Consider the following 13065-nt stretch of genomic DNA (forward strand, 5'->3'; position numbering starts at 1 on the left):
AGAAAACAATTTACCATATTTCACATTGTTGGTCATATTATGGGTAATAAATGGTTAAATATATGTCTTACAAAAAACTCCTTTTTAGGTTTTATTTCTCCCCGTTCCTTTTTGTTGCAGATTCAACCATAATTTCTCCAGTCTTCTTCCCTACTCAGTTTCACCACAATCCCAGCCCCATGTTTTAGAACTTGATGTGATACACATGCTTCTCATACGCTTTCACACACCCCAGGGTAATGTTTCCAAGCATCCATCTGGATAGAATTTAGACCAGGGCAGAAATAACTCACAGGCCTTGCCTTCTCATTAATCAAATGCAAAAAAAGAGGCATCTTGCAGCCTAAAACGTCCATTTTAAAAATAAAACTCAAGCAAGTAACTCAGAGGAATCAAAATTAACTTCTTACAGGCGAGAAAGGAAATAGCTGAGTCATTACGATGTTCTATATGGTAATTAAAATGTAATGTCTATTAAGCACTGAAACAGACGAAACTTGCTTTCTGTGTGTGTAATCTCCCATCCTCTGGAAGGAGAGCCTAGTGCTGCCCGTTTGGATTTATTTGTGAGCTATCACAGAAGATACTTCAGAAATGGTAAAGATTGAGAGAAATAAGTCACCAAACATTTGCTATGCACTACCTGTGTGGTATGCGTTTTAAATTTGACATCTTCTTTAACCTTCACAGTCCTAGAAATTTGAAATTACTATAAATTTGTTTATAGAAACTTGTTATTATTATCCCACAGAAATAAAATGAATTTAATTAAATAGCTTCTTAATGTTGGCTTATGAGTAATTTGTCAAGACCTGAAATCTTATCTGTCTTGAACACCTAGCTCAGTTCCTGGCAACCACTGAATGAGAGCAGTCAACAATGTGAATGTGGTAGAGACAAACAGGAAAAGACCAAAAAAAAAAAATCATTTTATTTGGCAATTCTGATAGGCCTACTAAAGCTGTGCGAAAGGCTTTGGATTTTATTCTAAGGACAATGATGGTGTTTTATTGATCAATATATAGAAAGCACCTCATAGGAGAGTAGCATGTGCCAACTACATGCCTAGCACATATTAGGAGCTTAATAAATATCTGTTGAGTGAAAGAATAAATATATGTCTGGTAAACATTATAAAGTATATAGATTTCTTCCCATCCAGAACTCTGTGCTCTTAGTGAAGACAAAGACAAACCAGGCCAGGCACGGTGGCTCATGCCTGTAATCCCAGCACTTTGGGAGGCCAAGGTGGGTGAATTACTTGAAGTTGGGAGTTCGAGACCAGCTTGGCCAACATGGTGAAACTCCATCACTACTAAAAATATAAAAACTAGCCTGGGATGGTGGCATGTGCCTGTAATCCTAGCTACTCAGGAGGCTGAGGCAGGAGAATAGCTTAAACCCCGGAGGCGACGTTTCAGTGAGCTGAGATCACTCCATTGCACTCCAGCCTGGGCAACAGAGCCAGACTGTGTCCCCCCCCAAAAAAAAAAAAAAAAAACACAAACCAAAACCTCCTTCCTGTGAGGCAGCTTAAACTTGCATTGTCTTTCGGCATGCAGAGGGTGTCTTTGTTTTAACACAAGGCCACTTATACCCTGAAGAGGCTCTGTCTGACTGATGGATTAAAAAAAGCAACTTGAGATGTTTGAACTTGGTCCACAAATAGGATAGTTGTCCCATATTTTTAATCAGTTCCTCATGCACAGATTAGCAAGTCTTGGAAGAAAAGTAAGACTTTTAAATAAACAGGCCAGGGTCCTCAAAACAATCCTCTTCTCTCAACCATAAGTTACTTATATTCTCTTCAAAACAGAATTAGCAATCCCAACCACAGCCTAGTAATATGTAAAATAGACTGGTAAATAAATTTTAATTCAAAACGGCAATTTAAATTCCAGGATCTTATCTCTCAATATATAATAAGCATCCATTATCAGTGTGACGTGTCACATATACCTCTCTATCAGTTGATTAAAATGTGTGCTTTTTACATCTACTCTAGGAGATATTATTGTTGCTGTCTAGTTTAATCTAAGACCACTCAGAATGTGATAGGATCCTACTACTAATTCCATATTTATAGTCCATTTCAAAAAGTGTTGTAGTGCAATGAGGAATATGAAAGTGTTCTAAAAAATTAAGTTTAAAGTTTAAGTAAGTTTAAGTTTGGAAGTTAAAAAAACTTCCAAAACCATTCTTTTTTTTTTTTTTTTTTTTCAAGATGGAGTCTCACTCTGTTGCCCAGGCTGGATTGCAGTGGCTCAATCTCAGTGCACCACAACCTCCACCTCCCAGGTTCAGGGCATTCTCCTGCCTCAGCCTCCCAAGCAGCTGGGATTACAGGTGCCCGCCACCACTCCTGGCTAATTTTTGTATTTTTAGTAGAGACGGGGTTTCGCCATGTTGGCCGGGCTGGTCTCGAACTCTTGACGTCAAGTGATCCACCCGCCTTGGCCTCCCAAAGTGCGGGATTACAGGCATGAGCCACTACACCCAGCCCCAGAACCATTCTTCTGACAGAAATAGAAGGAAAGGTGGATTGAGGTAGGGATAAGATAAAAGCGTAAAGAATGCTTAATTGAGATGGGAGGGCTCTGCTGGAATAAACAATACTAGTGATTCCCTGGAAGAACCTTAATGTGTCTAATTCCAAAAAAAAGATAAGATTCCTGTACTCTGAACATGAATGCGCCACAGATTCATTCATTCACCAAGGACTCAAGAATGTACTTTTGGAAATGTTAGACAGGACTCAAGAACTATGGTCGAGAGAAACTTCATGCTACTTATAACTCAAACTATGACTGAAACAGAGGAAATCTGGAAAAATACTTCCTAAATTTCACGTACACTATGAGTTGCGCATCCTATTAGCACCAGAACTTCTTTCCTACAGATTCATTAGCACTGAAACAATACACAAAACAAAAAAAGGATTTACATAAAAGACAGCTGGAGCCGGTTGCCAGGGGAACTGACGATGTTCCAGACACATTCCACATTAGGGGGATAAACGTCTGGGTAGCCAGGGCTGTTGAAGATGCCTTCAGCCATGTAGAACGTTCCACCACAAGCTGGAAGAAAATAGAAATAAAATGAGTATCAGAGCAAAGACTGCATCAGACACTATAAAATAAAGGAGAAAGAACGCTAGAGCCATTATCAATGTAAAAGAATAGATAGTATTTCCATCTCACATTTTAAAACATTCATGTCATATAAAATAAGGGAACAATTCTGCAAACTGAAGACCAAGGGCCATGCAGTGTGATGGATTAGAAGGAATTTCTGCAATGTCTTTTCTCAAAGCTGTTTCTTCCTGTGAATGGTAACTTTGAAGAATAAAAGACTTGTTTACCATCCTACAGCCACTTGGCTTTTGTGACCAGGATTCTATTCAACCCTGGCCTAGAACCCAACGCAGCATGCTTGCTTTCCCCCTCAGTAGAGCACCGAAATGCACACACCAATCTTCTAGGTGTTCTGTAGCTTTTAACCACTAAAAACAAGGAAGATGGCAGTGACCAACAGCACTCTCTGGGCTAAGAGGCTAAGAAACCCAGTCCTGGGTAGCTCCTCGTTCCTCTCCTCCCCAGGTTGGGGCTGCCTTAACAAACAAGCCAAAAAGAACACCAGGGTGAGCGCGGTGGCTCACACCTGTAATCCCAGCACTTTGGGAGGCCGAGGCTGGTGGATCACGAGGTCAGGAGTTTGAGACCAGTCTGGCCAACATAGTGAAACCTCGTCTCTACTAAAAATACAAAAATTAGCCAGGTGTGGTGGCGGTCGCCTGTAATCCCAGCTATGCAGGAGGCTGAGGCAGGAGAATCGCTTGAACCGGGGAGGCGGAGGTTGTAGTGAGCCAAGACCGTGCCATTGCACTTCAACCTGGGCGACCAAGTGAGACTCCGTCTCAAAAACAACAAAAGAACACCAAGTCATCTGATAGCATGGCATGTAGCTGAAAAGACAGCTACATTTCCAACCAATCCTCCACACTTCCAGAGTTCATTATTGCTAGAATTTACAACACGATCACTTAATTGGGAAGAAGGTAAGATTTGGCCCAGAGGTGATCTCAGGAAACTAGCTCCCAACTACGAAGGTCAGAGTCCCCAATAACAAACCAAGAATTTCTACCACATCCCTGTTAACCGCTAGAGTCAGGTGCTAACGTTTCTTACTCGACACTGATGCAGTGACCGTGGTGTGGAAACCCCCAGCACTCATGCTAGAATCAGAGACGAACCTCAGCGTCAGGGCGCTGCTGAAGGATGTGATAGGATGGGGCATGTCGGTGCCACAGTAACGGCCTAAATAATGAAGATAACGACAAAGAGAATGAATGACAACATGGCAGAGACCGCTGTTTCTAGGAAACACATCTTTACTCGAATTACAAGACACCAAAACAAAGTGAAGAAATTGCCACTAGGAGAACCACTTCATTCAGGGTCAGTGTTTGAGACAATACCTGATGATTTAAAATAAACTATATATAGGAGCTATATATAGGAGAGGTGATTTATAAACATGATCAAGAACAATAGGACCAGAGGAAAAACTTAGATGACCAAGGGACACATGTACCTAAAGCAAAAATCTCCAGCCCAGGTGGACCCATACAAATAAATGCACTAATATCCAATATTTTGTAGCACAGAAAAGTGTGGATGCTGGAGCCAGGCTATCTGGATTCAGCCCCTGGCTCAGCCATTTGCTAGCTGTGTGATCCTAGGCAAGTGACTTACGTGCTTGGTGCCTCAGTTTCCCCACTTGGAAAAAGGGGCATATTGAAAATAATCAAACCTATCTCATAAGATTACAAGGATTGACCTACTATTTATAACATACTGAGAACAGTACTCAGTGCAAGGTATTGCTATGTAACAGCTTGTTAAATAATATACCCTTATCCTTGGTCAAATGCTTACTAACAAAGACCTCAGGCAATGCTGTGAGAGGTGTGCATAGGGTGTGGAGAGTTCATTGATTGTTCACTATTGTCTCAGACACTGTCCTGGGCACTGGGAATTAGGCAACAGGCAAAACAGTCTCCTCTCTGACAGACCTTGTCATCTAGTGCAGGATGAGAAGTTTTTACAACAAAATTCAAAAGTTAGGAAATTTACGGAGAAAGCTTAAATGGCCTGGTGTGTGTGTGTGTGTGTGTGTGTTTGTTTGTTTGTTTGTTTGTTTTGCCTGAGAGCATTTCAGAAACTAGATAGCGGCACTCTTTAATTTTATTGGGATGTCTAACAAACCAAAAGACAGATTTTTAATGGAATTAATTAATTAATTAATTAAGTGCTTTTATTTTCGCTTCCACTAAGGACAAGGCTGAAAGAAACATGCTCCATGTGAATGTAAGAACTTGGTCAAATATTAACAAGAAATTTCTGACAGAATGCTATCTAATGCTGGGATGGGTTGCATTCCACTATTCTTTAAAGCAGCTGCAATTTTTAAATGTTTTAAAACATATACACAAACTATTCACACGTTTGAATATATTAATAAACAGGCTGAGTTCCCTGAACCCCACATTCAAGCCTGCTTTCTTTTCCTCTAATCATCTTTATTTGGCTTAGGCTGCTCTTTCTATTTATTGGAAACATTGTAACCTAGAATGGCAGCCTATAAATATGCAGATCTATAAATAAAGCACAGCCAAGACCACAGATGTAGATGAGTGAACGCTGAGGTACCTCGGACGGGCGCGTCTTCGTGGCCGCCATCCAAAATTTCTACAAAGTCACGTGCACACGTTGTGCTTCTTTCAAGTTCAAAGTGGGTAAAAGAGAGGGTGATATGATTTACTGGAAGAAAAAAGACAAGATTCTCTCGTAAAGTACTGGCAAATAAAACATACAGGGAGATGGGGCAAGACAGGGAGGTGGGGATGGTTAATGACTATAAAAAATAGAAGGAATGAGTAAGACCTGTTTGATAGCACAACAGGGTAATTGTAGTCGATAATAACTTATTGTACATTTAAAAATAATTAAAAGAGTATAATTGGATTATTTGTAACACAAAGGATAAATGCTTGAAGGGATGGATACCCCATTTCCATGATGGGATTATTTCACATTGCATGCCTATATCAAAACATCTCATGTACCCCATAAATATATACATCTACTATGTACCCACAAAAATTAACAATAAAATTTTTTTACAAAATAAAATTAAAATTAAAAAACATACAGGGAGATAAATTTTACTTCTGGTAATTTCATGTAAGGGTTCTCCAGCAGAGAAGTAATGAATGAGGCGGATTTGCACATGGTTGAAGGGATAAAGCAAGGGAAGGGGACAACTTCTATCCTAGATGGTTTCCTTTGAAGAGTAATAGAATAGATGGTTTCCTTTGAAGAGTAACGGAATAGATGCTTTTGAAAGTGCCTGTGGCATCTGAAACACTGGCAGTGGTAAATAAGAGGACTCCTGGGTAGGTTCATTCCAGGCACTGTAAGGTAATATCTTGTTGGAAAATGCCATCTTTCCAGTTTTTATATCACCATTGCTGTGCTCCTCGCAGAAGCATTTTTCTCAATAGACTCATTTCCTTAAATTCGGATTCTTTGCATGTGCTTGTAAATAAGGCATTCTTTTCTCCCTGGCGCTCACATTTTAGCTCACTCAGTTTTATTTTCAGGCTAGAGCTAGTGCCCTAAGGTTCAGAGACATTTATCAAGAAAGTTTTGAATTACTTGCAGAACAGCAAGCACCAGGATACATTTTCTTTTTGTTGTTCTTCAAGCTCCCTAATCTTCAGAATAGGATCTTTTCCTATTGCTGTTCTTGAACCAGTGAGATCTTTCACCTAAATGCTTTACAACTCATTAGAAAATAATCCTCAAGCACAAACTTCTCAGTTCAAGGGAGGGGGCTTCTTTATCGACAGCTCAGTTTCTGGCCGGCTGGCAATTTTCTTTGGGGCTCCACCTCCCCGTTTGAATTGGCTAAGGATGACATCATTGGCTGCCACATCTTATGCATGTCAATGAAGATACAAGCAATTTGTTAACTCCTGACATCCCAGGGGAAAGTGCTAGAGAATATTTAAGCCAAACTCTTCATTTTGCAGATTACTTTTTCATGGCCTCATTAGCTTAAATGACTTCCCTATTTTCACACAGGCGATTAATTACTGTGCAGAGTGAAGAACTTAAAGCCTTTCCTACATTATGCCTGAAACTGTATTTTCCTGCAAACCTCAAAGGAGGGCAGGGCTCCTCTGAAACAGGACTCAGAAGGGCCCCAGCATCACCCGCTTTGCAGCCATTCTGTCATGTCCTCGAGGGGCATTTCCTGATGTTCTCTGTCTGTAAAATGAGGACAGAAGTCCTTACCATCAGACTGTTACCAGGTCAGAAAATAAGATTCGAGGGTTCCAAAAAAGAAAAGAAAGTAAGCGTTTCTTCAGTGTTTCTTCTAGGCCTGTGCTGGAATAGTACCTTGCAGGAGAGCCCAGGTTTTATGAATGTTTGCTTTGATGGATAGGCGCACGCATTGCATTCTGGCCCGTGAGTCACTGATTCTCCAGTCTGTGACTCTTATTCATTTGTTCACTCAGCAACTGTCTTGAGCATCAGCTATACTCAAGGCACACATGTCAAAAACTATTTATCGATTATTTTGGTTTACCCCCAATCTCATACGCCTGTTAATACAGCAAGGTTGTAGGTGTGTTGTGTTGTTGTGCGTGTGTGTGTTTTTTAACCTTTGCTAGGCCTTGAAATGAAAAAAAAAGAAATTGTTTTTAAATTTAGAAGCAACTGTAAAAATGACTTCCCTATCAGATTAGGAAATGCTTGTTCTTATGCACATCAGGAATTGGGACTTGCAAAAGATGAAGAGGAAGGCCATCGATTGTTAGCACTGAGATAAGAAGGTTACTCATAGACTGACCTTGCCACAGACACCTTCTCTCCTGTGTGCCTTTTCTTTTTTATTTTTGTTACTTACATGGAGGTTGCGCTTGAATGATCCAGCTGCAGTTCTGATTGTTTGGATAATTGTCAGGGAACCGTGGAGAGGAAACAGTATCAAATGAGCTGGTGAGGATGTGGCCTCCGCAGGCTGAGGAACACACAAACACACATACATGTCATATGCTTTTCATTTCTACTGACCGTACAAAACAATTATTTGATGAATAAAACCATCAATGATTTTTCTTATTTCTAAAATGCACGCCAAGAAAATTCTCCATAAGAAGAGCTGTACATAAACCATGAGAAAACAGGAGCACAGTTTATATTTTTAACAATTATTCTTCAACTACAGGAAGTAGGAAGTGGCAAAAAGCAACAGGTTAAATGTCTATGAATTGCCTAAGTCATTCAAACAAAATTCTTGCATGGATTCACTTACATTGCCCACTCATAAATCATAGGTATAGGGATAGTCTGCTTATAAATGACTTCTTTTTTTCAGGAAAATAAATACTCAATTGAACAAGGCTTCATAAGGATGACTGCAGATTACTAGAGAAGAGCAAAATTCAATGGGAGTCTTGAAGAGGGAGAGGCGGTCACCGCTGGAGGGCGTAAGAGGAGTCTTGCTGAGGAGGAGGCCGAGGCTAAACTAGGACTTGGAGGGTGAGAAAAGGGAGGCCAGGGAGGGGACTGCCTGAGCAGACACAGAGGAGCATCTATAGAGGCTCAGCTGGAGCATGGGGTGCCCCAGGGATGTGGGTGACTGACGCTGGAGAGAGGTCAGGGTGGGTTCTGGGGCTCTTGGTTAACATCTGCAGGAGCTTGAGCTTTATTCTCCAGGCCAGGTGGAGACAGGACAGACATTGAGCATTCCAATGGCATGATCAGAGCAGGGCTTTTACAGGCGACTTTGGAGAGAGATGGGGTAAGGGTAGGTGACTTTCAGGAGGTTGTTATAGTCCAGATGAAAGCTAGCAGGGACTTTTTACTATGAAGCAACATACAAGTGAATAATAACATGCAAGAGAACTATTAGGAAACTAGTTTTTCTTTAAAATCAACAAGAATATAGTCTGTCTTGCTCCGAAGTCTAAAGGTCTATGGTGCGTATTTGGGAGACCTCGATCCAGGCACCGTCCCCATCCAGAGCTCTTTACTACAGAATATAAGCGAGTTGACTAAGATAGACATAATGACTACACAGACTAAATGTATTTGTAGTGAATGTTCTGAATCATCTGAATACAAGTCATCTCTGACTATGGGATAAGGGGTTCACCTCTTAGAACGAGCAGATGAAAGGCAATGGGTAAAAAGGTCTTGGAGAAGTGGTGATTTAAAAACAAAAACAATGGCCAGGTATGGTGGCTCATGCCTGTAATTCTAGCACTTTGGGAGGCTAAGACAGGAGAATCACTTGAGGCCAGGAGTTTGAGACCAGCCCGGGCAACAGAGCAGATCCCATCTCTAAAAAAGAAAAAAAATAGCCAGGTGTGGGGGTGCACCTATAGTCCCAGCTACTCAGGAGGCTGAGGTGGGAGGATTGCCTGAGCCTGGGAGGTCGAGGCTTCAGTGAGCCGTGATTGCACCACTGCACTCCAGCCTGGGTGACAGAGAGAGACCCTGTGGAAAGAAAGGGAAGGGGAGGGACAGAGAGATGAGGAAAAGGAAGGGGAGGAGAGGAAAGGGAAGAAGAGGGGAGGAGGGGAGGAAGGGAGGGAACAAAGAAAGAAAAATAAATGGAAAACAGCAGTGACTCCTCAGTTGGACAATGGCAGGATTCAGAAATGAGGGAAACCACTGCTTCCGGGGGCTGGAATCTGATTACATTACAAGCAAGTCTTGTAATTGATAGCAGTGTATCCCATTCTAGTGTAAAGCCTTGGGTAGTGCTAGATCAGTGAATTTGGATAAAAACTTTTCTATACTGTTTCTAGTCTTAAAAGCACTTTTAAACTTGTTAGAGATGCGGGTCCAAAGGAAGTCAGAGAAGAAGGTTACAAGCATCAGGAGTTGGGATAATTGTAAGTCACAGTTCTTTTGTTCTATTTAATTTTTTACATGTTATGTAGAAGGCTGTGATCAATTTCTGAGCACAGGTCTCATTTCACTGTTGCACCAAACAGAGCACTGAAGATTTCTCTTGTGCTTGGGAAGATCCACAGGTACTTGCCTTGCCTGAATTGAGCTCGGAAGCCTCTGTTCTGTCTGGAAGGGCCAGACTGAAATCTCAAGAAGAGGCTGTTTCCTGAGGAGACGATGGGGTTAGCCAGCTGCTCCCTTCCACACGTCCTGGCAAGGCGGGACATTGTGGAGCTTAAGCCATCGTATGCCTACAAGAAAGGAGACAGGGCAAACAGTGGTTCAGATTCACATCTAGAAGGCCTGTATTCCATGAACTGTCTGCATACCGATGTACTAGTGGAAAATCACACGTTTGCTGGATCTAGGGAAACTGGCTTTATTTTCTTGTCTTGTCTCACAGCTGTAACAAGTCTTTGGTCATTTCTAGGGATGCTGACGTGAATTTCAGCAGGACTTCCTCTGTCAGAGCCACTATTAGATTTCTTGATATCTTCATAAATGCCGTCCCTTCCACACTCCCCTTCCTCCCCAACCCCAGTGTAGTCACCTCACAGGCCATGCCCACAACATGTGCTGGAAATGTGTAATGCAAGAATAGACACATGAGAAAACAGATGAGAAATAATGATGAGTGATGAGCATTTGTTGTCAGAATCCCAACATTTGTTGGATCTGTTTGTTCTTCACAAGTTTCGTGATAGGGTAATGCTCAAGAGAAGAGAAATGGCAGAATTCTTTTCAAATGATAGAGGTGATATAAGGCTGATTTAGAAAACTACCTCTCTCTCTTTTTGCCTGTGCATGGTGGCTCACATCTACAATCCCAGCACTTTGGGAGGCTGAGGCGGGTGGATCACCTGAGGTCAGGAGTTCAAGACCAGCCTGGCCAACATGGCGAGACCCCGTCTCTAACAAAAAATACACAAATTAGCCAGGTGTGGTGGTGTGCACCTGTAGTCAAAGCTACTCAGGAGGCTGAGGCAGGGGAATTGCTTGAACCCGGGAGGCGGAGGTTGCAGTGAGCTGAGATCCCACCACTGCACTCCAGCCTGGGCAACAGAGAGTGAGATTCTGTCTCAAAAAAAAAAAAAAAAAAAGGAAAAGAAAATTACCTCTCTCTTTTTAACTGTTGGTCTCTGTCTTGCCTAGTGCCATGCTGGGACCTAGCTGACCCTCCAGGCATGTAATGAAATGGAATCAACGTCACATATACCTGAAATCTCTGTATTGATTTGTAAAATTTGAAGCTTACTAATTTGCTTGGAACTCAGTGTCTAGATGAGTTTTTGAATACTCTTATGTGTAAATCAGGGGGGAAATGAGTTCCTCTGCTTGGATGATTAATAATAACTCCCATTCATTAGTGCCTACTATGTGCCAGGAACTGGATTCAGCCCTTCACATACACTGTCCCATTTTATCCTCCCAAATTTCTTTCTATTTTTAAGAACAGGACAACAGAGGCACAGAGAGCCTAAGTAATGGGCCCAAGTCACACAATTCCTAAGAGGGAGCAGGTCACGTTGAATCAGACCACTAGATTCCAGAGTCCAGAACTGAAACCCTTTCCTCCTGTTCACTGCAAGGTGTCAAGTGAGCAGGACGCATGCATCAACCTGCCAACCACTAGAATGTGACTGAAAGTATGAAGGTAAAATATGGCCATTTCATTCAAAACAAATTGCCATTTATATTTCATAAGAAAATCTTGGGGAAAAAAATAGAAAGTTCAGAGATTCAATGTAAGGAAGGTACTCGCAAGTGACTTTAGAAATCTGGTGATGATTATAATCGGTGTTCTGTTTAGCTCACAGGTATGATTCTGCATGTTCTCTTTAGCCACAGGTATGATTGGCAGTATATTCTCAGTTTGGCTTATACAAGCCCATGAATCAAATATCAATAGGATTTTTAACTTTCTGAGGAGCTAAAGCTCTTACAATAATAAGTTTAAAACAAATGTGGGTCTGTTCTGGAACAGCAAATCTTTTCTTTTTTATTATTTAATGTTCAAAATTTAAATATATATATATATATATCTCCAATAAATGAAAGCTGATGACTGATTTTCATTCAACAAAGATTGATTAAAAACTAAATTCCATTTTTCTAACCAATTCAAATTATAATTTCCAATCTAGTATGAATGCTTCCTTTGAACACGTTGAACACTGTAAACAGTAGACAAAATGACATTTAACCCGTCACTACAAAACCTCTTACTACATTCATACTTGAGTCTACTCTCACATAGCACCACCATTGGTTTAATTCAAGTCTTTATTATCTCTATACTTGGTTTTATGCTGTCCTAAGGTTATAGATACAGTGTCCTAAGCTTTTAGTAATATTCTATTAATACTGTCTTAGTTTTAATATCAAAGGATAATGAATACCTTCTTAGAACATCTGTGGTTACAGAGTATGGAGAATATACCAATTGAATCTTAAGTCACAGACTATTTACTTCTCTCAAGATAATTTATTCATTTATTTGTTTAGAATAGCATTTTTTCATTTTTATAAAAGTTTAAGATTCAATTTTATGAATATATATAGTTTATATTTATTTTTTATTTTGGTTTTAACTGATGCATAATAATTGAACACATGTATGAGGTATAGTGTGATGTTTCAATACACATATACATTGTGTAATTATCAAATCATGGTATTCAGCATGACCATCAATTCAAACATTTATCATTTATTTGTGGTGAGATCATTAAGAATCCTCTCTTCCAGTTACTTTTAACACACTATAATATTTATAAACCATAATATTGTTTACTGTGGGTGCCCTACTGTGTTATAGAACATCAGAACTTATTCCTCTTACCTAACTGTAATTGTGTACCCCTTGACAAATATCTCCCCATAATTTCCTCCCTGCTACCGTCCCCAGCCTCTGGTAACCACTATTCTACCCTGTACTTGTGCGAGATCAGCATTTTTACACTCCACAAATGAGTGAGATCATGCAATATTTATCTTTCTGTGCCTGGCTTATTTCCATGAACATAAAGTCCTT

The 13065-nt window shown here is 40.6% G+C and overlaps 1 protein-coding gene across 1 annotated transcript in view; it reads right to left on the reverse strand.

Annotated features, from left to right (window-relative positions):
• CUBN (cubilin) overlaps positions 1–13065 on the reverse strand; it is a 309428-nt gene that overhangs the window by 122470 nt on the left and 173893 nt on the right. The window contains exons 32-36 of the mRNA XM_031015408.3: positions 10123–10282; positions 7978–8091; positions 5712–5822; positions 4188–4316; positions 2945–3077 (exon numbers count right to left, since the gene is read on the reverse strand). Coding sequence (XP_030871268.3) covers positions 2945–3077; positions 4188–4316; positions 5712–5822; positions 7978–8091; positions 10123–10282 — 647 coding nt within the window. The remainder of the gene's footprint in view (positions 1–2944; positions 3078–4187; positions 4317–5711; positions 5823–7977; positions 8092–10122; positions 10283–13065) is intronic.

Source organism: Gorilla gorilla, chromosome 8 (genome assembly GCF_029281585.2).
Source record: "Gorilla gorilla gorilla isolate KB3781 chromosome 8, NHGRI_mGorGor1-v2.1_pri, whole genome shotgun sequence".
NCBI classification, from domain to species: Eukaryota; Metazoa; Chordata; class Mammalia; order Primates; family Hominidae; genus Gorilla; species Gorilla gorilla.